Consider the following 25,628-nt stretch of genomic DNA (forward strand, 5'->3'; position numbering starts at 1 on the left):
GACACTTTTCATCACTAGATGTTAAATTTACGTCTGAGCTTCCCAGTAACAGCAGCAAAAAGTGAAATGAACACTGCCCAGGAAAGCTCTGTGGGTGACAGAGGATTATAAACTGGAAATTGTTACTGAGAGACTCCAGGTGAAACACCATCTCTTATAAGGAGAGAATTATTGAGGCACCTGGCTGGCTCAGACGGTAGAGCATAGGACCCATGATCTCGGGGTTGTGAGTTCGAGCCCCACATCGGGTGTAGAGATTACTTAAAATTAAAAAAAAGAGAGAGAGAAAGAGTTACTATACCTGGAACTCGGGAAACAATTACTGTGATCAGATAACTTAACGTCCGAGTTCCCTGGGAGCGGCCAAAAGGGAAGGGGCCGAGTGCTCTGGAGCTCTCACTTGGTGACTCGTAGTAAGTTTGTGGTCCCATCTCGAGAGCGAGTCTGTGCATCTGGGTTGTGTCCTGCTCTGGGAGGTCTTGGGCCAGGGCAGCTGAAGAGGGTCCCGGAGCCTCTGTTCTGACGTAACCGTAGGCAACAGTGGCAGAGCCGGGACTCCAGAGCCTTACAGGCTGTTCTTTGTCCCGAGAGTGGTGATTAATAAGGAATGTGCTGAGTCTCAGACGGGGGTGGGGGGGTGGGATCCGAGACCCAGTTGGGCCCTCCTTCCTCCAAAAGACAATTAGGTACCAGGTGCGGGGGTTCCTGGAGAGGTGGAGTTGGGGGCTGGGGGTGGGGGTGGGGAAGACCTGGCCGCAGTGTTCCCTGGGCCTCCAGTTAACACCATAGGGCTTTGACAATATGATGCCAACATACCTGGTATTTTCAGCTCTCCTGCCCAGTGGCCTCAGGGATGGTGTCCCAGCCTGAATGGAAGAAAGGACCACCGTGGAGGAAGGCGAAGATGTTTCGGGGGAGTGGCAAACAGAAGCTGAGCATCCGCTCCAGAAGGTAGGGGGTGTGGCCACCTCTGTCTGGCCCAGGTGTGCTCATCCTGTCAGGAGCTGCCAGGGGCGATTTGCTAACCCCAGGAAAACTTCACAGGGGTTCCAGAGGGTCTGTGTAGGAGTAGGGTCTGGAGGTTCATGGGCAAAGGAATCGGTTTGTTCCCCATCAGCCCATCTGCACAGCATCCTCCCCCGACTGTGTGCTTTTCGGGGGCACCTCTCCAAGGCCAGGAATCCAGTAAATATTTGAAATAACTGCGTTGAGAACACATCCGCCCGTTTAAGTCCCGAAGAGAGAGTGCATTAATTATTTACAGCTTTTATTGCTTTTTTATTTATGCAAGTGGTACATGTCCTTTGCAGAAAAGTTCGGAAATACAGACCAGCAAAGAGGAGATGATAAAGCGTCCTGGTACTGCCTCTGTTCCGGGGAGCACTACTGGTGTGCAGGGTGCTCCCTTCCAGACTTTCCTCTGTGACACGTGCATGCACAGCATCTCCTGACAGACGGGACGCACAGGTTTTACTAATACCACTCTTTCATCGTTGACGGTCTTGCCCATTTGCTCAAAACCCTTTAGCTGCTGGGGACGAGGGGGCAAGGCCACTCTTTCACCAGGCCCCACCCCTCTGTGCTGCCCGAGAAGCTGTTGGGTCTGGTTTTCCCGTGGCCTTCTGTCCTGCTCAGGGTGACTTCGTGTTGCCTTCCTGCCTCCTGTTCTCAGATTCACACGCTGAAGCCAGAGCCCTGATGCTTTCCCGAATTCCCCCTCCACATCTCGGCCCTCTAATCTCCCCTTCCTGGAACACGCCTGCCTTCTCCCCTCATTGTCGGTATTTGACCCAAAGCTGAGATATTCTTCAAGAGGCAGTGCAGATTCCTAATTCTTCCCTACAGCTGCTCAGCACCTCCGTGGCTAGAGATGATGTGCCCTCTGGACAGGCTTCGAGATGAGGCCCACACCCGTTTCAGCTGTCTGCCGGACCACGTGTCCAGAGCTGGCATCACTGAGGGCTTGCTATGTGCCAGGCACTGTACGGTGGCCCCCATTTTTCCCCTGAGGAGCCTGAGACACAGATAGGGCAGCCTCTCCAAGGACCCAGATGTGAATTAGCAAGTCGTCTTTTTTTTTCAAGATTTTATTTTATTTATTCCAGAGAGAGAGAGTGAGAGAGAGAGAGCACAAGCAGGGGGAGCAGCAGAGGGAGAGGCAGAAGCAGGCTTCCCGCTGAGCAGGGAGCCCGATGCGGGGCTCAATCCCAGGACCCTGGGATCATGACCTGAGCCAAAGGCAGACGCTTAACGACTGAGCCACCCAGGCGCCCCTGAATCAGCAAGCCTTACTGCAGAGCCTGTGTGTAGATAGCAGCTTGCCCTGTGCCCCCCAGCCCGCGACGGGCATGAGAGTCACCTGGAGTTGTGTGGGTTTTCTTGTGATGCTGAGACACATTCCTCAGGTCTGGGGTGGGGCCTGAGACTCTGCATTTCTAACAGGCTCCCAGGTGATGCTCAGTGTGCCAGGCCCCGGGAGCACTCTTGCAGGAGCTGTTCTTCATGCTGTCCCAAACCACATTTCATCCTTCCCCAAAGAAGCCCAGCTGTTCATAGCTGAATGAAAGAAGGGTCACTGCCTGTGTGACAGGGACATCCAGTCCTACCGCAAACCCCTGAGCCATGCAGAGTGGGGGAGGGATGGCTCCCTCAGGGAGAATTTGCGTGCTGGTCTCAGATGGAATGAACGCTAGCCACACCAAAGAGAAGCTGCTCATGGATTCAGAGAGCACAGGGGTGTTGGCAGGTGGCCACGTGCCCTGTCAGTATCTCCCACATTGGACTGACGTGGAAGAAGCACTAAACTGCATGGAGTGACAGCTGCAAGCCTGTTTCTGGGCCTCAATCGTGGTCCCAGGAGAGGTGGGGTGAGGGACAAGCGTGCGTGCCTCATTGACTGCTCCCACCTTCCCAGACTTCAGCTTAGCTGATACAACAGATCATCACCATGCACCTGCGAGGTGCCAGGTGCCACCATGGAGACCAGAGGGGAAACTTCCCCAAACCAGGCTGGTGGTGCCTGGCTGATGCTCCAGGAAGCCTGGAGAGGCGTCTGCAACAGCTCCTGGGCAAGCATAGCCTGGGTGAGACTCTCCTTAGGTCTGACCATATTTACAAGTTTTGACTCTTAGTAGCCAAATAAGCATCAGGAGATTTCACATAAAAATCTGCATTTCTAGCTCGTCTTGAAATACCTGAAGCTCTGGAGAATCTGGGCCTGCTCTCCTGCATGGCAGCAGCTCGCTGGAGCTGAGCGGCGGCCGCCCCTGTGGCCAGCACCTGTGCTCTGCACCTCGCCTCAGTCCCCGCCCTCCCTGTGGAGTTACACTGAGCTTGTTACACTGAGCTCAGCCTTAACATCTGGCTTTGCAGGAGCCAAAAACTGCCTCCCCCATCAGCGAGCTTCTCAGCAAGAGCCCATGGGTGGGAAGGTAGGTGAGGGGGCATTGGCTCAGGGGTAGAACAAGGAGGGGTCTGAATCCTGGATTAGGATGAGGCCACTGAGATTTTTATATCCATCGAGCATTTATTGGGCGACCATAACTGAGCCATCATTTGTGCCTTTATTGGCTTGTGACTGTCCTTTGAGTTCATTCCAGCTGCCTGGAGCTTCCAGCGTTGGCACGTGCAGGTCCTCCACCTCCTCCTATACAGCTCACCTCTGGCTCATACAGCTGGCTCGCCCGTCTCAGCAGAGACAGCACCATTGCAGTGGGACCTCCCTGACCTTTGTACGTCGATGTTCGCCCTCCTGTCATCTCCCTCCCACCATCTGGTTTTATTACCTTCATGGCGTGTTGGCAGAATTCGGTTTTTTGAGGCACAGAGTTCATGGTAGCTTGCTTCTTCCACACCAACAATGGAGAGAGAATGTGCCTCTGCTGCCTTAATAAGTCTCTGACCTCGAGGTCTTCTTCTGAAGGACTTGCCTGATTAGATCAGGTCCACCCAGGATAATCTACTTGATTAGAAACCTTCATCGCATCAGCAAAAATACCTTTACCTTTGCCATATTTTGTTAGTTAGGAGCAAGTCACAGTCTCCACCACACTCACACGAGGAGAGGATTATACAAAGGTGTGACTTAACAGGATCACCCTAGGGTGTGTCTGCCAGAAATGGCTTTCCCTGGCTCACCCAGCTTACGGAATTAGGGCTGCAATCTGAGTTTTCTGATCCAGTGTCTTCCATTGTACCACTCATGGTGAGTGGTTGCTAAGACTTGTCCTTTTAATGAAGGACACACATCTCTGGGGAGGTGTTCAGAAGGGAATACGATGCTGGGCTTATAAGAAAAGAGTTCCCTTTAATGGCATATTCCTTACTAAGCCACTGGTTCGATAGTATTTGGCCTGCAAAGATTTGATAAAGGAGATGACTGATTTGTTTGACTCACATGAGGTCTCAAACTCAGTTCATTTTCCGGTGGTGGATGGCATAGTTGGATGATAGAGCTTCTTGGAGAAGTGTCCTCTCCGTTTCTTTCCTATTTAGTCCATCTTCAGAAACAGGGATGTAGTGCCCAGTCTGAGGGGCAGTGTTGGGAAAATGCTGAAAGGTAGTGCCTAGTCTAAAGGGGCTTCATGTTCACTGTTCAGGAGGCCATTTCACACAGCTTATTTTTTCTCTTTAGTATATTGAAATCCATCCATTTTTCACATAGTAACTTACGGCCAATTTACAACGGAAGTTAATAGTAACATAGGATTTGTTTAACATATATTTACTTTGCAGATAACCAAACAGGAAAACTTCTGATGAAGGGTTTATCTATCATCTATCATCCATCCAGGTTTATCTCTCTGGATGATAGATATAGATCCATCCATCTATATCTATATCTATGTCTATATCTATTTATATATCTGTCTACTCACCCACCTACATACGTACCATCTACCTAATTAGTTTTCTGTTGCTGCTATAACAAATTACCAGTTTCATGTAAATTTTGTTGTGAACAACACCAATTTATTATTTTCTAGTTCTGTAGATCAGAATTCAATATGTGTCTCCCCTGACAAAATCCAGGTGTCAGCAGGGCTGCATTCCTTCTGGAGGCTGCAGTGGAGAATCAGTTTCCTGCTCATTTGGGTGGTTGGCAGAATTTTGCTCCTGGCCAGTGGCTCCTCTTCCATATTGCAAACCAGCAAGGGCAGGCTGGGTCCCTTTCACACTTCAAGTCTCTGCTCCTTCTTGTTCAGTCTCACTTTTCAGACCCAGTCTTCTGCCTCTTCTTTCATTTTTAAGGACTCATGTGTTTAGATTGGGTTTACCTGGATAATCCAGGATACCTCCTCATCTTGGGGACTATGCCCTTAATTATATTCATGAAGTCCCTTTTGCTGGGGATGTCACATAGTCACAGCTCTGGGAATTAGGACACGGACATCTTTGAGGGTAGGGGACGTTATTCCACACCATCTATCTGTCCGTCCGTCTGTCCACCCACACGTGTATGATGTATATGTGCACGTATGCATCAATTTACGTATCTGTCTATGCACTCACGTGTGTGTGTGTGTATGTGTGTGTCTCTCTGTCATTCATCCACTCGTGTGCTCTCTCCTTGAGAGAGGCCTGTTTTCTTATTCACGTTCCCATTTCACTTCAGTTGTCTTCACATTCCCCAGAAAATGAAATTCTGTAGCAGAGAATTCTCCATAGGCCTTAGCTCCCAGCGCATGTGGCAAAACCCATGTAGCGGAGTCTCTTTTCTCTTTTACTCTTGTTTTGAAAAACACTTAAAAATGCAGAACAGTTCAGAAAATATGTAACAGACTCTTGGGTAATGATCCAGAATTAGTAATTATTAACATTTTGTCATATTTGTTTCTGAGCCTTTAAAAAAATGAAATAAAATATTACTTTATATTTTATATATGAAGTATATATTTATATTATACATATATATTATATATATATACACTATACATATATGTTATGAAGTTTTACATATTTGGCACTGATTCAATCTGTGTTTTCATACTTTGCAAGTCAATGTACACACTAATAATATATATAATTATTTTGAGTCTTTAAAGCATGTGTGTAAATACCATACTGAATTAATCATTCTTCAGTTTTATTTTTATTTTTATTTTTTTTTAAAAGATTTTATTTATTTGACAGAGACACAGCGAGAGAGGGAACACAAGCAGGGGGAGTGGGAGAGGGAGAAGCAGGCTTCCCGCTGAGCAGGGAGCCCGATGTGGGGCTCGATCCCAGGACCCTAGGATCACGACCTGAGTGGAAGGCAGACGCTTATCAGCTGAGCCACCCAGGCGCCCCGTCAGTTTGATTTTTAAACTCAGTATCGTGTTTTTGAAGATCTAGCCATGTTGGTCAAATTCATTGATTGTAAGTGCTGTAGAGTGCTCCTTCCCACGAGGATAGCACATTTTATTGTCCATTCCCCTGTTTATGGGCATTGAAATTGGCTCCAATTTTTTTTTTTTTTTTTTTTTTGCTGGTTTGCAGTGAATGAATGCTTATACATACATGCCTCCTTAGGCACAATGCGAGAGGTTTTCTCAGAACTATACGCAAAGTGGAATTGCTGGGTTATAAGGTAATCACATTTTCAACTTTACACATTATTTCTGAATCGCTCTTCAGAGCGGATGTGTCACTTTACATTTCCTCCAGCTGTGAGTGAAAATATGCCCTGCTCCCATATTTCTGCGAAGGCTTGTTATTAGCAGATTTGTGTGCTGTGCCCATCCAGAATTTGTAGGTTTTGGTATATATTCTAGGTTTGTGTATGTGCTTTGCCATTACACACACTGCAGATATTTTCCCAAGTCTGTTCTTTTGTCTTTTTAAGCCCATTTCTGTATACTTTACCCACATAATTGCAAATCTCTGTCTCTTCTTTCTTTTTTGCATATCAGAGCTTACTTCTGGGATTGTTTTCTTCTGTCTGAAGCATATTTTTTAAGAACTTCTCTAAAAGAAAAAAAGTCTCCATTCTCATTAGTCTGAAAATACATTGATTTCTTCCTTGTTGTTGAAAAATGTTTTTGCTGGGTATACAGCCTTAGGCTGAGAGTTACTTTCTCTCCACAAATCAAAGCCATTACTGCACTCATTTGGCTTCTATTTTGTGGCAGAAAAGTCAGCTATTAGTGTACTCATCTGTCTTTCAAAGGTCTCTTATCTCTGGCTACTTTTAAGATCTTCTTTTAATCTTTGGTGTTCCATAGTTTTACTTTGATGTATACAGGTGTATGTTACCATTATTTATTCCATTAGGAATCCATTGGGCTTTTATGATTCTTGGATTGATGTCTACCTAGAAAATTCTCAGCCATCGTTCTTCAAACATTGTCTCTATCCCATTCTTGGTCTTCTCTTTCTGGAACACTAAAGTAATGTATCTTAGATCTTCTCTTTTATGTGTCTTAACCTCTATTTTCAATAACTTTGTCTTTCTGTGCTAAAATCTAGATACTTTGTTCAGATCTATCTTTACTAATTTTCTAAACCCCCTGAGTTATTCTTTTTAAAGCTCTATTAAGGTATACTGAATGTAATGCCTATTTAAAGTATACAATGTACTAAGTTTGGGTGTATGTACACACCTGTGAAACCAATAGCAGCATCAAGGTAGTGTATCAAAAATCCCTCCAATTCCCATGTGTCCTCCTCCCTCCTGCCGTCCCCAGGTAGCCAATGATGTGCTTTCTGTAACTATACAGTAGTTCCCTTTTTCTAGAATTTTATAGAAATGGAATCACACAACATAGGCTTTTTTTTGCGGCCGGGAGGTCTGGCTTTTTTTCACTCAACGTGATTATTTTGAGGTTCATCCATGTTGTTGCATGTATTAATAATTCATTCCTTTTTTTTTTAAATAAGATTTTATTTATTTATTTGACAGAGAGAGACACAGCGAGAGCAGGAACACAAGCAGGGGGAGTGGGAGAGGGAGAAGCAGGCTCCCTGCGGAGCAGGGAGCCCGATGCGGGGCTCGATCCCAGGACCGTGGGATCATGACCTGAGCCGAAGGCAGACGATTAACGACTGAGCCACCCAGGCGCCCCTTCATTCCTTTTTTTTTTAAAGATTTATTTATTTTAGAGAGTGTGAGAATGGGGGGAGGGGCAGAGAGAGAGGGAGAGAGAGAGAAGCAGACCTCCCAGTGAGCGCGGAGGCCGACACCAGGCTCTGTCTCACCACCCTGAGATCATGACTGAGCCAAAATCAGGAGTCAGATACTTAACCAACTGAGCCACCCGGGCACCCCAATAATTCATTCCTTTTTATTGCTAAGTACTAGGCCATTGGGTGGATATGTCATAATTTGTTTATACATTTACTTGTTGGTAGACATTAATGGTTTGTTTCAGTTAGGGGCTGTTACAAATAAAAACTACTATAAATATCCATACACAAGTCTTTGCATGGATATATATATACTTTATTTTCTAAAATTCTGAGTTGGTTATTTTTGTTGTTGTTCAAGTATAATTAACATACAGTGTTATATTAGTTTCAGGGGTCCATACAGGGATTCAACAATTCTATACCTTTCTCAGTGCTCATCAAGATAAGTGTGCTCTTCACCTGCTTCACCTATTTCACCCATCCCCCACCCAAAATGAACAAACAGAAGAAAAGAGACAAAGGAACAGACTCTGAAATGTTTGGATATATACTTTAAATTCTCTTGAGCAAATAAGAGTGTGACGTCTGGATTGTGTAGTAGATGCCAGACTGTCTCCCAGAGTGGCTGTGTTATTTCATGCCCTTGCTGGCACTGTGTGAAAGTGCCATCTTCTCCACGACCTGCTGGCACTTAGCATGGCCGTTCTTTTTACTTCAGGCATTCTAATAGGTGTGTGGTGCTGTCCCACAAGCTAGAATTTGCATTTCCCTCACAACTAATGATATGAAGCATCTCTTTTTGTGCTTATTTGCCTTTCATGTATCTTCTTTGGTGAAGTATCTGTTTGAATCTTTTGGCCATTATAAAAATGGGTTGTTTTCTTATTATGGAGTTTTGAGAATTCCTTATGCATTCTGGTTTTAAGTCCTCTATCAGATACGGGGTTTGTAAATATTTTCTTCCAGTCTGTGCCTTGTTTTCTAACTCTCTTAACAGGATCTTTTAAAGAGCATATATTTTTAATTTTGGTGAAGTCCAATTGTCATTCTTTTCTCTGGATTGTGCTTTTGGCGTCATAACCACAAAATCTTCGCCTAACTCATGGCCACAAAGGTTTCTCTCCTAGGTTTTTTTCTGAAGTTTTATACTCTTAGGTTTAACGTTACAGCCTGTGATCCATTTTCCCCTGATTTTTCTGTATTGAGTGATGTAGAGATGAAAGTTCTTATGTCTGCATGTGGACATGTAATTGTGTCAGTGCCCTTTGTCCATCTGTCTGTCTCTTCTGATGCAAGCACCACACCATCTCGATCACACAGCCTGACTTTAAGACTTACTATAAAGCTAAAATGTCTAAGACAGAATGGTATTTGCACCAAAGTAGACAAATAGATCAATGGAACAGAATAGATAGTACAGAAATAGGCCACTTGTATTTGGTCAATTGATTTTCACCAAAGGTTCAAAGGAAAGTATAATCTTTTCAACAGATGGTGCCGGACCTGGTAAATTCCTTCACCAGGAAGCTGAGCAATTACAGGGTTTACCTCATTTGTTTCTCTACTCTCAAGGGATCACTGCTTTCATTACTTGATGTCTCCTGTCCTGAAAACCATTGTTTTATATATTTACCTAGTTTTTTCTTTGGGAGAATAAATCCAGTTACTGTTAAACCGTCTGGGTCAGGAGAAAAAGCCCCTGGACTATGGCAGTGGCCTCTTAATTGCCCTCCCTTAACTACTCCCCTATTATTTATCGAGTGTTAAATTTGATTGTTAATGTATATTATGCTTTATTTCCAAAAAGTTCCACTTAAATATTTTTCAAATCTGCTTGATCATTTTTATAGTCTCTTGCTCTTTAGTCTTTTCTTTATTGAATTATGATTGACATACATAAAAGCTGTGCATATTTAATGTATACATCTTGATGAGTTTGAGGATAAGGATGCACCCATGAAACCGTCCTCACATATGATGTCCTAATCTTACCTGTAATTTCTAGAAGCTTCTTCCTTCTTTTTTTTATCAGAACATTGACAGAAGATTACCCTCTTAAATTTTTAAGTATACAATATAGCATTGTTAACTATATGCACTGTGGTGTTCAGTAATTCTCTAGGATTCATTCATTTTGCATAAGTGAAACTTTGTACCCTTTAATCAACACCTCCTGATCCCCCTTCCTCTGGTCCCTGGCAACCGCCATTCTCCTTTCTGTTTTTATGAGTTGACTGTGTTAGATTTCTGCTATCATTGGGGTCAGGTAGTCTTTGTTCTGTATCTGGCTTATTCTACTTCCAAGTTCATGTACATTGCAGCAAATGGCAAGATTTCCTTCTTTTTTAAGGCTGAGTAATATTCTGTTGTGTATATACCATATCTTCTTTATCCATTCATCCATTGATGGACATTTGGGTTGATTCCATATCTTGGCTATTGTAAACAATGCTGCATTGAACATGGGTGTGCAGTTGTCTCTTTGAGATTCTAATTTCAGTTTGTTTGGGTATGTACCCAAGAGTGTGATTGTTGGATCATAGGGTAGCTCTATTTTTAATTTTTTGAGGAACCTCTATACTGTTTTCCATAGTGGACATACCAATATACATTCCCACCAACACAATACAAGGATTCCTTTTTCTCCACATTCTTGTCAATACTTACTATCTTTTATTTTTATTTTTTGATAATAGCCATCCTAACAGATTCATGTGAGGTGATCTTTCATTGTGGTTTTGATGTGCATTTCCCTGATGATCAGTGATGTTGAGCACCTTTTCATGTGTCTGTTGGCCATTTCTATGTCTTCTATGGAGAAAGGTTTACTCAGGTCTTTTACCCATTTTTTTAAAGTTGGGGTTTTTGTTTTTGTTTTGTTTTGTTTTTTGCTATTGAGTTACATGAATTCCTTAGGTATTTTGGGTATTCACCTCTTATCAGATAAATGATTTGCAGGTATTTTCTCTCATTCTGTAGCTTGCCTTTTCATTTTGTTGATAGTTTCCTTCACCGTGCAGAAGCTTTTTAGTTTGATGCGGTCCCAGCTGTTTATTTTTGCTTTTGTTGCCTTTGGTGTCATATCCAAGAAATCACTGCCAAGGCCAATATTGAGAAGCTTTTCCCCTGTGTTTTCTTTTAAGAGTTTTACAGTTTCAGATCTTATGTTTAAGTCTTTAAACCATTTGGATTTGATTTTTGTGTGTGGTATAAAATAAGGGTCCAATTTCACTGTTTTGCATGTGGATATCCAGTTTTCCCAATGTCATTTTCTCATTGCGTATTCTCGCCCCTCTTGTTGAAAATCAGTTTATAATAAATGAGTGGTTTTATTTCTGGCCTCTCTGTTGCTCTCTCTTCTGTCCCATTAGCTGATATGTCTATTTTTATGCCGGTGCCATAATATTTTTATTACTATAGTTTTGTAATATATTTTAAAATCAGTAAGTGTGATGCTGCCTGCTCTGTTGTTCTTGCTCAAGATTGCTTTGGTTATTTGGAGTCTCTTGTGGTTTCATATGAATTTTAGGATTGTTTTTTAAAATTTCTGTAATCTTTACTCTTATTCTCAACCTTTTCTAAAAACACACTTAATATTTTACATCTGATGATGCCAACATAGGAAGTCATGGCACATCTGACTCTGTTTTACGTATTATTAGCTCTCACTTGTAGTAACCTATTTCCTTGTTTGTTTTTGGACTTTTGATGGTAAGCTCAGATTTTTGGAACTTTGAGACTTGTGTTGGAGGTGGGTTTCTCCAGTAATGATTTGTTTTGCTTCTGCTAGGTGCCTGAGGGCATGCACTGGGCACTATTTTAAATAAAATTCTTAGTTTTAGGCTTTTTCGTGTCATGTGTATTGTGAATTCAGATTACAAACCCATGAGAAGACTGCCTTATTGTTATAAAATTAACAGAAGAGACTTTTGCCTCCTTCACTGAGTGATAAGATTGGAGTTTTTGAGTGTCCCCTGGGAAGGTGGTGGGGGTAGGGTGTATTATTTCTAGTTCACCTATATATTGAGGGTCCTTCTGAGGTCTCAGCTTTTGCAGGAGTAGAGGTTCGGTCTCCCACTTGATTTGCACCTAGGCTAGATTCTGGGTTTGAATCCTGCTCCCTGCACCCCACCAGACCATAAAAATGGAAGATCAAGCTCACTTGGTTTGACAAATGCTCTCAAAATGGAAAGCCCTCTTACCTTTTCAGGTTTCAGTTTTCACTTGGTTTTTTATTTTAAATATATCTCACTTTCTAATCAGAACATCAATACATTTATGTAGAAGTGTTGAACATTTTTATATTTTAATCTGTATTTTTAGTTGTTTTCAATATAGGGGTGAGTACAGTGGTAGACAACTAGAGTAACTAGTCAACTGTACTGTTGGAAATGGACTTTTTATCATCAAGAAGGTGTATATTTTGATGTAGTCAAGTGGAGCTGCCTTTTCCTTTATGATTATTACTTTTTGGTCTTGTCTAAGAGATCTTTCCTTACTCTCAGTCTCCCAGTGTCACAAACACAAAAACATATTCTCTTATGTTCTGTGTATATTAATGTAAGTAAAGATTTATTTTTATTTTTGTCCATATGGAAAACTATGGACCATGGATCAGATTTGACTTTTGACCTGTTTTTATATGCCCTTATGAGCTAGACAGGGTTTTTACATTTTTAAAAGGTTATATATATATATATATATATAATATGTGGTAGAGATGGTATGTGGCTTGTAAAATCTAAAATATTTATTATCTGGACCTTTATACAAAAAGCTTACAGACCTACAGACCCCTGGATTAATTTACCTCTTTTTCTCACTTGTTTGCTATATTTTAACTTCCCAGTTATACCTGGAGTTTATTTCTGGGCCCTCCATCTGATTTCATTTGTCTCTTCATTTGTTGCCAACTCCGAATACCACACTGTAATGAAAATGGCTGTTTTCATTGATGAAAGTACATGAGCTAAAGGAGAGGGATTAGAAAATGCAGGATCCATTTTCAGAGTGGAAATGGAAAAATGTAGAAAATTCATACTTGGATGCCTGTTTGCCCTGACATTAACTAGAGGCGTGGAGATTCAGAGTGCCCACGGACCACGCCTCTGTGTGCCCAGAGCAAGCGCCGGACCGTGGAATTGGATTTTATCGATTAATTTGTAACTGTGTACAGTGGTGTATGAGGCATGAAACGCTTGTTGTGGGAAGCTTCTGACACATGGAACAATGAGTTGTGAAGTCCCAAGTGGATCAGAATGAGCAAGGAAGAGATTGGGGATCACATGGGAGAAGCCTGCGTGGTAAACCCTAAAATATATGTTAGTCATTGAAAGTGGGGGAAGGAGGGTAAACCGGGTCCTGGGAATAAAATCTTCCCTCTAAAGTGGATGTCTATCTGAGGTATGTGTCTGCTCACTTCGGTCATGACACGGTTTACCTGTTCAGTGAGGTAGCATTCTCAGGGATGACGGCACAATCTCTGAGGTGAGGTGGAGACACACATAAGAGAGACGGTGGCTGCCACCACACCTGGCTGAGACATTTGTCACATTCACCAAGGCACTAGAGGCTTTGACCACAGTCCTACATCCTGCTTAGTGGGATACTGAAGGTCTGCATGCCTCCACTTTGCTTCCTTTTGCTTTCTTATTCCCTGTAGGATTAAATGGGAGGAACAGTATAACAGCACATGTCGTCCCCCCCCACCCCCGCCCCAGAATAAGCATATGTGAAGGGGCCTGACCCTCTCCTTGGATCCACCTTCTTCCCTCAGACTTGGCTGATAAAAGGAGGAGTGAGTGTGTGTGGGGTGGGGAGGGTGCGGCTGGAGTAGGCAGGGTGGCCAGCGGCTTTCTGCCAGCCTCAAGATACAGGACAAAAACTTCGCCCTGCCTCCCTTCAAGAGCTGCTCACTGAGCTCTAGTTAAAACCAGTGTCTCCTGAGTCCTTGACCTTGGCCAGCCAGTCACCGGTGCTGGAGCTCCTGTGCGGTAAGAAGGCTTTGTTCTGAGCAGTTTTCCATGAGGCCTATCAACAAAAACACTGTGCTGATCTTACGTAAGTGTCGATAATGCAGGCTCTTAAAGGAAGACCTCTGGAGAGATACGGAGAGCGCAGGGGGTCCACCGAGTGTAGGAGTTAAATTTAAAATCTGGACTTTCAATGGCAGTTATTAAAAACCCTATGAACCACTCTACAGGTCAGCTCACAGCGAATTAGACATAAACACGGAAACCTAAATCGATTGTAAAGGTAACCTCCAGTAAAACTACCATGAGAAAAAGGACGGCTCTGTGGGCCAGTGTCACGCACAAAGGACACCACGTATTTATAAGGATCCTTGCATTTAAGGGTGTTTGTCAGACATATCTGAGTGAGCGTCTCTGGGGAAGATAGGCCAGTGGGACTCAGAGGAGAAGGGAAGCACTTGAATCGTGTGTCTGGGGTCGGGCTCCCCAGAAGCAGAGCCTGAGATGGGCATTCTTGGACAGGTGATTTACAGAGGGAGGGCTCTCAGGAGTGAGGGAAGCAGACCAGGGCACAGAAAGGACTAAGCACAATTTGGCATTGAGTATCCAGTCCTGCCTAATCCCGTGGGAAGGTCTGGAGTGTGAGACGCACCAGAGATTGTCCTGCTCAGAGAGAAAGGGGCTGAGCTGTCACCCCCTGCAACTGTCAGTCAGTGGCTAAGGGCCCTTCCTGGGGTATGTGCAAGTTCCCCCAGGCCTCTTCAGACAGGATGGCTCCCATCAGCCAAGAGCAATCCTCTTGAGAAGGGGATAAATATGAGTCATTAGCATGCAACACCCCAGCATCTGGAACACAACATGCAGCTGGGTGAAGGCGGTTGAGACGGGTCTTCGTGGCATCTGCTAAACTGCAGGAGGCCTTGTTTGGCTGGTGACGGTGACAGACTTGCCTCCCCTGCCACACCCTGTGTGTTCGTGCCCAGAGGAGGATCTTCCAGGAGGGGCTGCATGCAGAATGTTCTCAGGGAACCCAGGAGAGGCAGCAACAGACCCTGCCCATGACTCAACAAAATACTGCTTTGAAGGCAAGGCCAGGATCCACTTGGGCTCCCCCAAAGGCAAAAGGGCCCAGATTCCACCTTCCTAAGACCTGACTTCAGGGGCTGGGACTCTCCTACAGTCTCCTAGTGGTTTTCATTGAGTAGAGTCCCTCACTAGGCCATTTTCCAAAAGCAAAACCTCCCAGCAGTTCACACTGCGCCGTTCTTAACACCTGCAAGCTTGTGGCAGTCACCCACTGACTTGGGGGTAAAGGTGACCCAGCAGCACATAGAGAAGAATTCTCCCCATACCCACCTCCCCCTTTGTCTCTACACTTTGAAATCACTCTCTGCCCAGGCTCAGCAGGAGCCCTGACTGGTTCAGGGGCTTGTGATTAGCTCCCTACCCTGGCTCAGATAGCTCTTTCAGGAACCTGTGGACTTGACAAGCAGGGACGACTGCTTCAAAGAATAAAGCAGGCACCCCTGGGGAATGACAGCGCCTGCCCCAGGCTGGGGAGGCAGCAGGGCCATGTGAGTGGGGCCTCTCCCAAACACGGACTCCAGAAGAGAACACAAAGTCACTTTCTCATTGTTTTGATGCCATAAAAATCAACGCATAAGAGAATACAGCATTCTGCAGATCTTATTTAAAATTCTGTGAGCAGTGCTGGTGATTAGGGGACTGCAGCTGGAGGCTGGCGGCGGCTCAGACAAATGAGAAAGGAAAATGGCCGAGCAGGTCGCCTCACCTCACCCCCAGGCTGAAGAGCGTCTGGGAGTAGAATTCTTGTAAACTGAGGTTTGTAAAAGAAAGGGCGTCCTTGTGGCTTGACTGGGCAGAGAGAAGCAGTGCAAAGGTCTCTTCAAAGAGCTGACCGCTGGTGGTGGCCTGTCGCAAAATGGTACAGAGCACTGGACCGAGGGTCTAGCTCCACCTGGCTGCACGGTCTAATGTGTCTTAGGGCTCTAGCAGCTGCTTTGTGTCTTGGTTCTTTGGCCGCAGCATGGTGGTACTAGAGCAGCTCGCTGGTCTGTCCTCGGAGGCACGTTTGGTTGCATATCCTAGTAAATGCGTAATTGTTTACTCAGAAATTGTACACGCATTCTACTCTGCTAATGTGTTATGTATATTATAAAGGGCATACAGCAATAGATACAAGAAAGTCTAGAAGAAAGTAAATATAAATATAAGCTCCAGTATTTTCTTTCTCAACTTTGCCATGCCTTCCCATTGGGATGTGAATACTGTTTCGGAGGTTAGACCAGATGATCTGGAAGGTCCTCTCTAGATGGAGAAGACCCCTCCCCCCTTTTTTTAAAAGATTTTATTTATTTATTTATTTATTTATTTATTTATTTATTAATGTATTTATTTGAGAGAGTGAGAGAAAGAGAGAGAGAGCACGAGAAGGGGGAGGGTCAGAGGGGAGCCCGACGCGGGACTTGATCCCAGGACTCTAGGATCGTGACCTGAGCCAAAGGCAGTCGCTTAACCAACTGAGCCAGCCAGGCACCTGGAGAAGCCCTTTTTTTCAAAGTAGATCCTCTAAGCCTGCAGTGTCCAATACAGTAGCCATTGGCCACATGTAGCTATTTAAACTCATTAAAATGAAATAAAGTAAAACTCAGTTCCTCAGAAACCCTATGTTTCAAATGCTCAATAGCTGCATGTGGTCAGGGCAGATTATAGAACGTTCCTGTCATTGCCAGAAGTTGTATGGGGCAGCATGTTTATAAGTGGCCAGGAGCGTATGATGCAGGATTTCGTTACAGCCACCAGCCTTTAGTGAACATGCACCATGCGCGAAGTAGCACGGAGAGCCCTTCCTGGGCACCATCTCATGTTGTCCCTCCAACGGCCTTGCGGGTTAGGTCCCACTATTGTCTCCATGTCCTAGAGGGGAAAAGGAGGATAGGAAGGATGAGGAGTTTCTAGGCTGACCCCAAGGGGACTCGGGGGGTTATTGTCTGAGTGTTGCCTTTGTAAATGTATGTGTGTATGGGCTTCTGGGCACATATTCTCCGGGCAGGTGACTGCATATGTGCTTCTCTGCCCCACAGGTACAAAGGGAGTTTCTTACAGAGCCGCGTCCAGCCGAGAGGGGGTGGACCACGCAGGCCTCCCAGAGTGCTGAGAAAAGACCGCCACCTACCCCCACTCGAGGGGCTGGGCCCACGCGGGACCTGCAGGCAGCCTTCTTCAGAAATGGCAGGTAATGTTCTTCTTGGAACCAAATCCAAACTGGGCACACCAAGGCACCGGGCCCCTCATAGAGGCTGGGGATGCAGGATGGCCAGGAGCCAGCCATCCTTGCCCTCAGGAGCCTGAAAGTAGGGTGACAAAGGTGGGACATCTATGGGACGGTGTGACCCCAAACTAGTGGGGAGAATACTGGGTGAGAATATGGAGAAGTCAGGGCACATCCTTCAGTCCTGGCCACGTGTGCTGGGCCCTGTGCCAGGTACAGATTTCCTCCAGGACCTCAGGAACATGAGTCAGAACTCTTGGTGCCTCCACTCTCCCCCATCTTTAAAAAGGAAGTTCACTTGATTCTTTCCACAGGGCCATTGCGAGGCTGCAGTGGGTCAGTGGGGGGCTTGAGAGTCAGTGTTGGAATAGAAAGATGAGCAGTTAGTGCGCGTGGGAGCTGCAGGGAACATTGCTTACATGGAAGGCGTCAGAGGTGCATGCTTTGTCATGCTCAGAAATAAATCAAGGATGAACTAATGCAGAGCGCTTCCTGGAAAAAGGACTATTTTCAGCTGTAATCACTGGGCAACCAGGGCAAATCGCTGTACTTCTCCGGACCTCCATTCTCTCCCTCCGTTTCTTCTCCTCCCCAGCAGCAGTGGGCCCAGCCTTAGCCTCCTTTGCAAGGTGTTGACTGGGAACAATGAAGAGCATCTGTGGAGAGGCTACAGGGTCCCATCTGGCCAGCGGTGACTGAATTACCATCCTTTTGTGGCTGATTATTGTCTGTTTGGCTCAAGGGCTGACCCTGGGCTGTGTCTGATGGCTGAGGTTTGGGTCCCTGGGGATGGTTGGCTAGGGCACCTCGCCCTCCACCTTTATGTAGCTCCAGTGCCCCCTGCAGGCAGATGGCTCTTCCGTGCTCCCCCTCCCCACCCCCTCCCCCACCCCCTCCCCCTCCCCCCTCCCCCCACTCCTGTAGGCAAGGACAGGGATTTGTCTTTTGTTTCTCAGTGAGAATTTAAATCAAGGTAAGTATTTGCTCTGCGGGTTGGCCAGGAAAAGCATTGTTTTTGCTAGGACCCTGGAGGTTTAAGATGGTGTCGGGGAGGCTGGGATGAGATGGAGGGTGGTAGCCCGAAGGCCCCAGGGAGCCCAGCTTATCCTTTCTTCACTTCTGTGGCCCACATCCTCAACTCCATGACTTTCCTTCTTCTCAAATAGATACAGCCAAGGGAACTGCCTAAGGGGTTGCATGGGTGATACCCGCCCCCCAGCAGAACCAACTGGAAAGCTTCCAGTTGTCCCAAATGGCAGAACCTTCCCACCAGCTCTCTCCCCAGTGCCTTAAAGAGGGCTAAATCAGGCTGCTGGAAGCTCACGGCAGCTGCCATGTTTATATTCCTAAGCATTGTGCTGTGCACTGAAGAGGAGAGAAATAATCCTGCTGTGGTACAGGGTGAAGTCCGGACCGGTGGACTATCTCTTCACCCTTTGCTCAATCACAGCAGGTCAGGTAGCTGCCCCCTCGGGATCTGTGTCCACACAGCGAGGCTGTGGATAAAGGTTTTACCTACCCAGTGGCTCAGTGTGCGTGTGCAGGTGCCAGGAGACTCTACTGCAGATGATAGATGTTGATTGTGACTATCTGCGGAGCACGATAAGCATACCTGCATAAAGACAGGCAGGTGCTGAGTGCCAAGTGAGTGTGGGGCATGTGGTAATAAGTGTTTCTGTTGTTGGCAGAGGACAAGTCAGTGTTTGGGGAGGGACCCCTAGGGGGAGTTTTCTTGAGCGACATAGGGCTTTGTCTGGATATGCAGAGGTAGGGAGAATAGAACTGAGGCTTGCTGGATTGGGGAGTGGTGAGTAGGGACTCAGGGGCACGAATGCAGACTCTGGAGCAGGCAGCTGGAGCCCAGATGGGCCAGTGTGCACTGGGACCAGTGGGGGACAGGGGACAGCCACTGAAGCCGGTGCCCCACTTGGCCACCACCTGTACTAGTTTCCTGTGGCTATGGAAGAAATTGCCACAAACTTGGTGGTTTAAAACAACAAAAATTAATTTTCTCACGGTAATGGAGGCCAGTTGTCTCACACTCTCTCCAAAGGCTTTAGGGAAGGAGCCTTCCTGCCACTTCCAGCTTTTGGTGGCTCCGGCCGTCCCCTGGCTGGTGGCTGCATCTCTCCAGCTTCTGCCTCCTGCACATGGACTTCTCTGTGTATTTCTGTGAATCAGATCTCCCCCTCTTTTTCCCTTATAAGTATACTTGTCATTGGATTTAGGGCTGATCCTAAATCCAGGCTGATCTCATTTTCAGTCTTAATTTAATGACATCTGCAAAGACTCTTTGTCCAGGTACGGCCACAGCCACAGGTTGTGCAAACTAGGACTTGGACATAGCATTTTGGGGGTCACAGTTCAATCACTGTACCACTTTTACAATTTTTCCCCTCTCTGTGAACCAACAGAAGTGACCTAAAAACGTGTTTCTAAGTGAGAAAAGCAGTGGCACACGTGGCTATTCAGTGTTTGACGAGGCACATTCTCTGTGCTCTTATTGTGTGCACACAGTTTGGGTAGGAAAGTTCTATTTGAAACCAAACCAATACATCATCATTAAGAGTCACCTGGCCCACCACCAGCAGGACATGTTCCACACTTGCAGCAAGAGTTTACGAGTAGCTTCAACACCAGGATGGGTGTGTTGGGCTAGGGGACCCATTAGCTTCTCTTTAGGGAGAAGCCCAGGGGCAGGTGGGGTAGGGCCCAGTTGGGCCCTTGAAGGTATGGCTGTGTGGGATTGTTTCCCCTGGGCCTGTGGTCCAGTTCCCATCTGGTTTGTCCAGCCTTGCCCTCCGACTATGGGGCTGTCAGCCCAAAGCAGGGAGCCCCGGCTCTTCTCTCCTTTCACTCTCCACTGCGCAGCCCGCCAGTGGAAGTGGGTGCCTCTTCCTAATGTGCACAGGTGACCTGTGTGAGCAGAGACCAGGCGGGAAGACCTCTCACCTGTCACTGTCCTTTGCACCCCCTTCTTCCCTTTGAAAGCGTCTCTTGGCCTCAGGGGGGTGGTCCTGCTCCCACTCACGTGGATTATGGAGGGCATCTGGAGACCCCCTCCATGTTGGGAGAAATCCCACTTCCATCTACTTCGTATCTCAGCAGCAGCTTTTCATACCAAAGCCTCAGAGCAAACTGGGGCACAGTGAATGGTGGATAAAAACAGACCTAAACAAACAAAAAAATCAGAAACACAATCTGAATGTGGAGCTAAGAAAGGAGAGGCTATCCGTAGTTCAAATGCCCCCTGGGATGTGGCCCCACACAGGGGTATTATAATGCCCGAGGAACAGCAGCCCAAGTGGTGACAAATGTCTCTGCTTTCGTGTTTATTATTTGAGAAGTGGATTGAGCCAGAGGCTTGGGTCACTGGTGCCCATTTTCAAAAGGCTCCCTCCCCCGCAATTAGGAAGAACATGGAGGATGTCCATTAAGAGCAGGTGTGAGCCTGCGGGATGTGGGCTAAGCATTGGCCCAGGAAGTATTAATCACCCCTGTCCCTTATTGAAGTGTCAGAGTGGGAATAGGGCTGGCTGGTTGGGTAAACCAGCCAGCCCAAGGTGGACAGGTCATGATGGACACCAAGTCGGAGGGTGGTAGAGTGCATTAAAATAAATTCCTCCTGGAAATCAAAGGGGCTCGGGGATTTTATTGCCACCGCTTGCCCATACCAATATTTCACAGTGGAGTGACAGGCACTCTGAGTGTTGGGTGATTGAAGACAAAGTGCAGTTACTTCAAAGGAACCTAACAATGGGCCTCGGTCACCCACCATCTACAAACAACTTTCTTATATCCTTTGACCTGGCAGGTCCTACATGGAGAGATCAGGGCTGGCTTCTGAGTGAGGGAGCTGACCTCGCCATGGTGTGGTGCGCGGGCCTGTGCATGAGTGTGCCTGTGAATGCATGCAGCTGTGTATATTTTTTTTGTGAGGGATGTTTGTGGGGGGAGGGCCTGTTTTCCACAGCAGGACAATGATAGAATCATCTATTTTGGGTGACCTGAGGGGCTGTAACTTTGGGGGAACTTGACGAAATGCAACAAAGAAATTGAGAATGGTCTTTGGGGGGAACTTCCCAATTAAGATAGGGAAATCCTTTGTCCCTGATCCTTAGAAGTCAACTAGAATCAGTAACACCTCTTCAAATAAGTAGGCATGAATGCTTGTGTCTGGGGGCTGAAAGAGGGTGTCATAACTGATTCTTTGTCCTCTTCAGTTTTGGTGAATCTTCCTGTCAACAATTTATAAAGATGAGAGGAAGAAGATGTTTCTGAAAAATATTTTTTAAAAGGCTGCTTAATTTCCCTCTTCTTTAAACTATTCTGATAGCTTGGTACTAATCATTGCAATTAACAGATGGCTTGGCAGTGAAGTCATCTGCAAGCAGAAGGCCAGAGGAGTTAGGAAGGATAAAGACCTAATTTATAAGATTTTAGAGTGATTGGAGTCTTTGGGACACTCCTGAGAACTGGGTCTGTTTTTAAACCTGAATCCAGTGGTCCATCCCATCCAAGTTTCCAGCAAGGGGGTCGGAGAAGCTGGAAGTCTCTTTTTAAATATCAAGTAGCAATGAATTCCCCATAGCAATGGTGACTATCCGTCAGCAGGAGTGTTGCTATTCCGGAGAACTTCCTTCCTCATTCATGCACTTCAGGATCACGGGGGAGGTATGGTGTTAGGTGGCTTTAATCTCAGAAGCTCAAGGTTCTTCATCAAAGGGATTCATAAGAAGATGCTTTTTAAGGTACCAGTCATTGAATATCCCAAGAAGAGCACACATCTACTTGAGGGAAGACCTTGTAATCCAAACTTTCTTTATGGGACACCCCAGTCAGCCATTGCCCGGGGAGGCGATGATTGTCACAGGATGAGAACATTCTCCAATAAACTGACTGCTGATAAATTTAGACCCCTTTTAAACACCACTTTATCTCTGTCTCTCTCTCTCCTTAGCTTTAGCTTTCATTCCTGCCCTTCAGATTAATTTTCACAATATAATGTAAATTGATTGCCAAGTGAAACCACAAATCATGCTCAGGCCATAGAATTTCATGAAGTTGATGGAAGTGACCACTGCGTTGATTGAAACTCATTGACAGAATCTGACTAGGTGACAAATAGATGGGAGAAATCCAAGGGGGCTTATTCCAAGAGAGCAAGGTGCTTATTAGAGAGTTAGGAGAAGCCCCTTGGGAAAATTGAGGAGGCCCTATAATATTGAGGAAGGGGAGTCCCTCTTGATCTTCCTGTGAGAGTAAATGTAAACTGAAGAATAGCTCACAGAATAGCTCTACAATTTTGTGTAAAAATGTACTCTCCCTCCATCAGCACTGGATTAACCTTTGTTGATTTCAACAATTAGCTCACAGTTTGCCATGAAGGCTTATTTTTATTTTATCTTTGTTGGTTTATCAGCTTACTTTCACAGCTTTCGGTTTCAAGATAAATTCTCAGAGTCCTTAATTCCCCACTATTTACTGTGCAATTTTGGTCCCCATGGTGAATGGATTCATTTTAGGTGGCCTTTCCCCAGTGGCAGTGATCTCAGTTAATAAGGGCCCTATTTACCAAGCTGTTGGGTCATCTCTGCCTTTGTACCCATGCCTCGCACGGTGTCAAGTTCTTAGTAAGCATTTATTGAATGAACAACTGAACAAACAGAAGGAGGTCACCTTGAAGCTCAGCCCAGTTGAAAGGATGATCAAAATCAACCCCCAAGGCTTCTTTGAGAATGAAGGAAGGGGCAGGCAACCGATAGATTTCATTTCTGATTGTATTTTGGAAAGGCATCAACAGAAGAGTCCAGTGGGTGTCTAGTTTGGATGGCAGTGAGCTAAGCAGCATAAAAGAAACCTTATCTTTATTTTTCTTCATAAAAGAAACTTCTTCATCAAAAAGAGACTTCCATCTTCCCCTACCTTTGCTGGACTCAGTTTTGTGGCACCACCGTCTTCAACCTTAAGGATCATCTGTCTGTCTAATGCCACCTCAGGTGTACAGATGGAAGCTCCAGAGAGGTACAGACAGTGACTTTGAACCTGAGGATGCTCACTTTGATGTTTTTTAACCTGGGATCCTCTCTTACACAGTGCTGGGACCAAATCTTGAGTGGGAGATTTGCCAAAGCCAGCACTTTAGTTAAAACAACCTGTGGGCAACATTATCTTTGAAAATTCTATAACTCAGTTACAAGAGTGTGCTTGGTATCTATAGTTCTGAGCAGAAATTCTCATGCACAAGATGTTTAAGGACCACTGAGGTAAAGGAAGGAAAGAAAAGAGGCAGTCTGTCTGTCCCGCCTGTTCTAAGATCAACAACAAACCCTCCCTCTAAGGAGGGGAATGAGGAACTCTCTAGTGTCCTTGCTTTGCCATGCAGTGTACACCATTTGGTTTTAGCATTAAGCCTCTAAAACTGTTATACAACATCTTGATGGAGTGGTTTGTTGTGGTGGGGATGAAGATATTGGAGTTGTGTCCTCTGGGCGGTGCGGGGAGCAGCGTCTCAGAATTCAGGGTGTAGGTGAAATGTGTGGTGGGACCCTGCTGCGGGGGTGGGGGGGTGTTCTCATCTGGTGCCGGCTTAGGACTTGGGGGCAGTTCTCTATTTGGCAATTACTCCATGCCAACTTGAACCAGCTGGTGTAGGTCAGCCAAAGACCATCTCTTCTGGTGTAAGGGGACGTTCGCCACCAGCCCTTTTCACGACAATGGTTTCTTTACTTCCCGAGCTGGGGTCTTTTTAAGAGAAGTTTCGCAGGTGCGTGTGCGCGCATGTGCATGCACGTGTGCGCGTGCTTGCACTCGGAGGTCATTTTTCCATTAGAAAAAGCAATTGAAAAACCCACACATCCATATAAAGTGGATGACACCACCTGAGCGAAAGCAGCTACTGATTCTCTTTTGTTGTGGTTACCCAGTTCCTGATGCCTTTCTCCTGATGAGGTCACTGCTCTGAAATGAATACTTTTCTTTTCAGAATGGGGGGCACAGTGGAGATGAACACAACATCATTGAATTCTGTTTGCATTTCAAGTGGGACTTTCTAGTCTCTGGGAGCTTAAAACCCATGAGCATGCAGCCCTATTACTGGTTTCCTAATACCACAGTTATTGACCCTGGTCTACAAAAAAGAATCTCATAATTAGGTTTGCCCTGTTTTCGTGTTTATATGCACATTCATTTCTCTCTAGCCGATGACATATCAGTTTTTATTTTTTTATTATTGAAATCTTTTGTGTTAAAAGGACCTGCTCCATTAACTGAGACCTCTTCTATTTACTCTGATGCTGGGATACATTAAAACATTCCGTGGTATAAAGAGTGCTCTTATATATTTCCTTAGAAATGCATTTTGCAGAACTGAATGGGGAACACTGATGTGGTTGAGGTTAATTATTCGGGTTTTGCTGGGCACGTTGGCAGTCGTGCCACTTCTGCTGGTACACAGACTAAAATTGGGACACTGAGGAGGGGCCGAGCATGGCCCTGTGCCCGGATGACACATCTGAAGTCATATTGATTGAGGGGGATGTTTTATTGAGCCATAAGAACTATACCGTGTTTCTGGTTTTGCAATCTCCTGTAGCTGGCATGGCTTCAGACCGTAAACACGGAGGAGTTTGGGGCTATGTTTCACAGTGAGATTTTAGAAACTCTCCCAGTAAGCTAGTGATAAGGGACTCTTCATGTCCTTTGCAACTGGAGAGACGAAGACCCAGAGAGGCATCAGCAACTTGCCCGGGGCCGCCCGCGTGATAAAGCTGGTGGTCAGCAGTGTTCCCTACATTCACATAATTCACGTGCCGCCTCTAGAAATGTTGCGTCTGCATGTCACCTGTGTGAATGTTTGCTCATGTTATCCTTTAAACTCACTCACCAAAAACACAAATACATTTATTTTAAGGAGAAGCTGTTTCTCCCCACTGAAAATGGAAAGCCAACATCATGTGCCATTAAGAGAGTGCCACAGGATAAAAACACTCTAATGTTCTATGGTAAATAAATTCTAGCTCCAGTCTGCTGTGGGCAGAAGGCCAGGAGACCTAGGAAGGCCCCCTCTGCTGGAAAGAGAGTGTGAAGTCTTGAGGGGCATTAGAGTTCCATTAGCACCCAGTTGAGACTTTCTTCTTTCCTTGATTAGAGGGATGCCAAGGGCACTGCTCTCTCACTGTGTGATGCAGTTTTATTTAACTCTAAGCTGTGAATCCCCTCTCCCTGGGACTTTGCTGGCTGCCACACTCTTCTCT

General features: G+C 45.6%; 1 protein-coding gene across 2 annotated transcripts in view; it reads left to right on the plus strand.

Annotated features, from left to right (window-relative positions):
- Positions 1-25,628, plus strand: part of ZNF831 (zinc finger protein 831) — a 109,386-nt gene that overhangs the window by 42,584 nt on the left and 41,174 nt on the right. For both annotated transcript variants that reach the window (XM_036094409.2, XM_078057340.1), the window contains exons 3-4: positions 830-951; positions 17,186-17,337. In XM_036094409.2, coding sequence (XP_035950302.1) covers positions 830-951; positions 17,186-17,337 — 274 coding nt within the window. The remainder of the gene's footprint in view (positions 1-829; positions 952-17,185; positions 17,338-25,628) is intronic.

This window comes from Halichoerus grypus, chromosome 10 (assembly GCF_964656455.1).
Source record: "Halichoerus grypus chromosome 10, mHalGry1.hap1.1, whole genome shotgun sequence".
NCBI classification, from domain to species: domain Eukaryota; kingdom Metazoa; phylum Chordata; class Mammalia; order Carnivora; family Phocidae; genus Halichoerus; species Halichoerus grypus.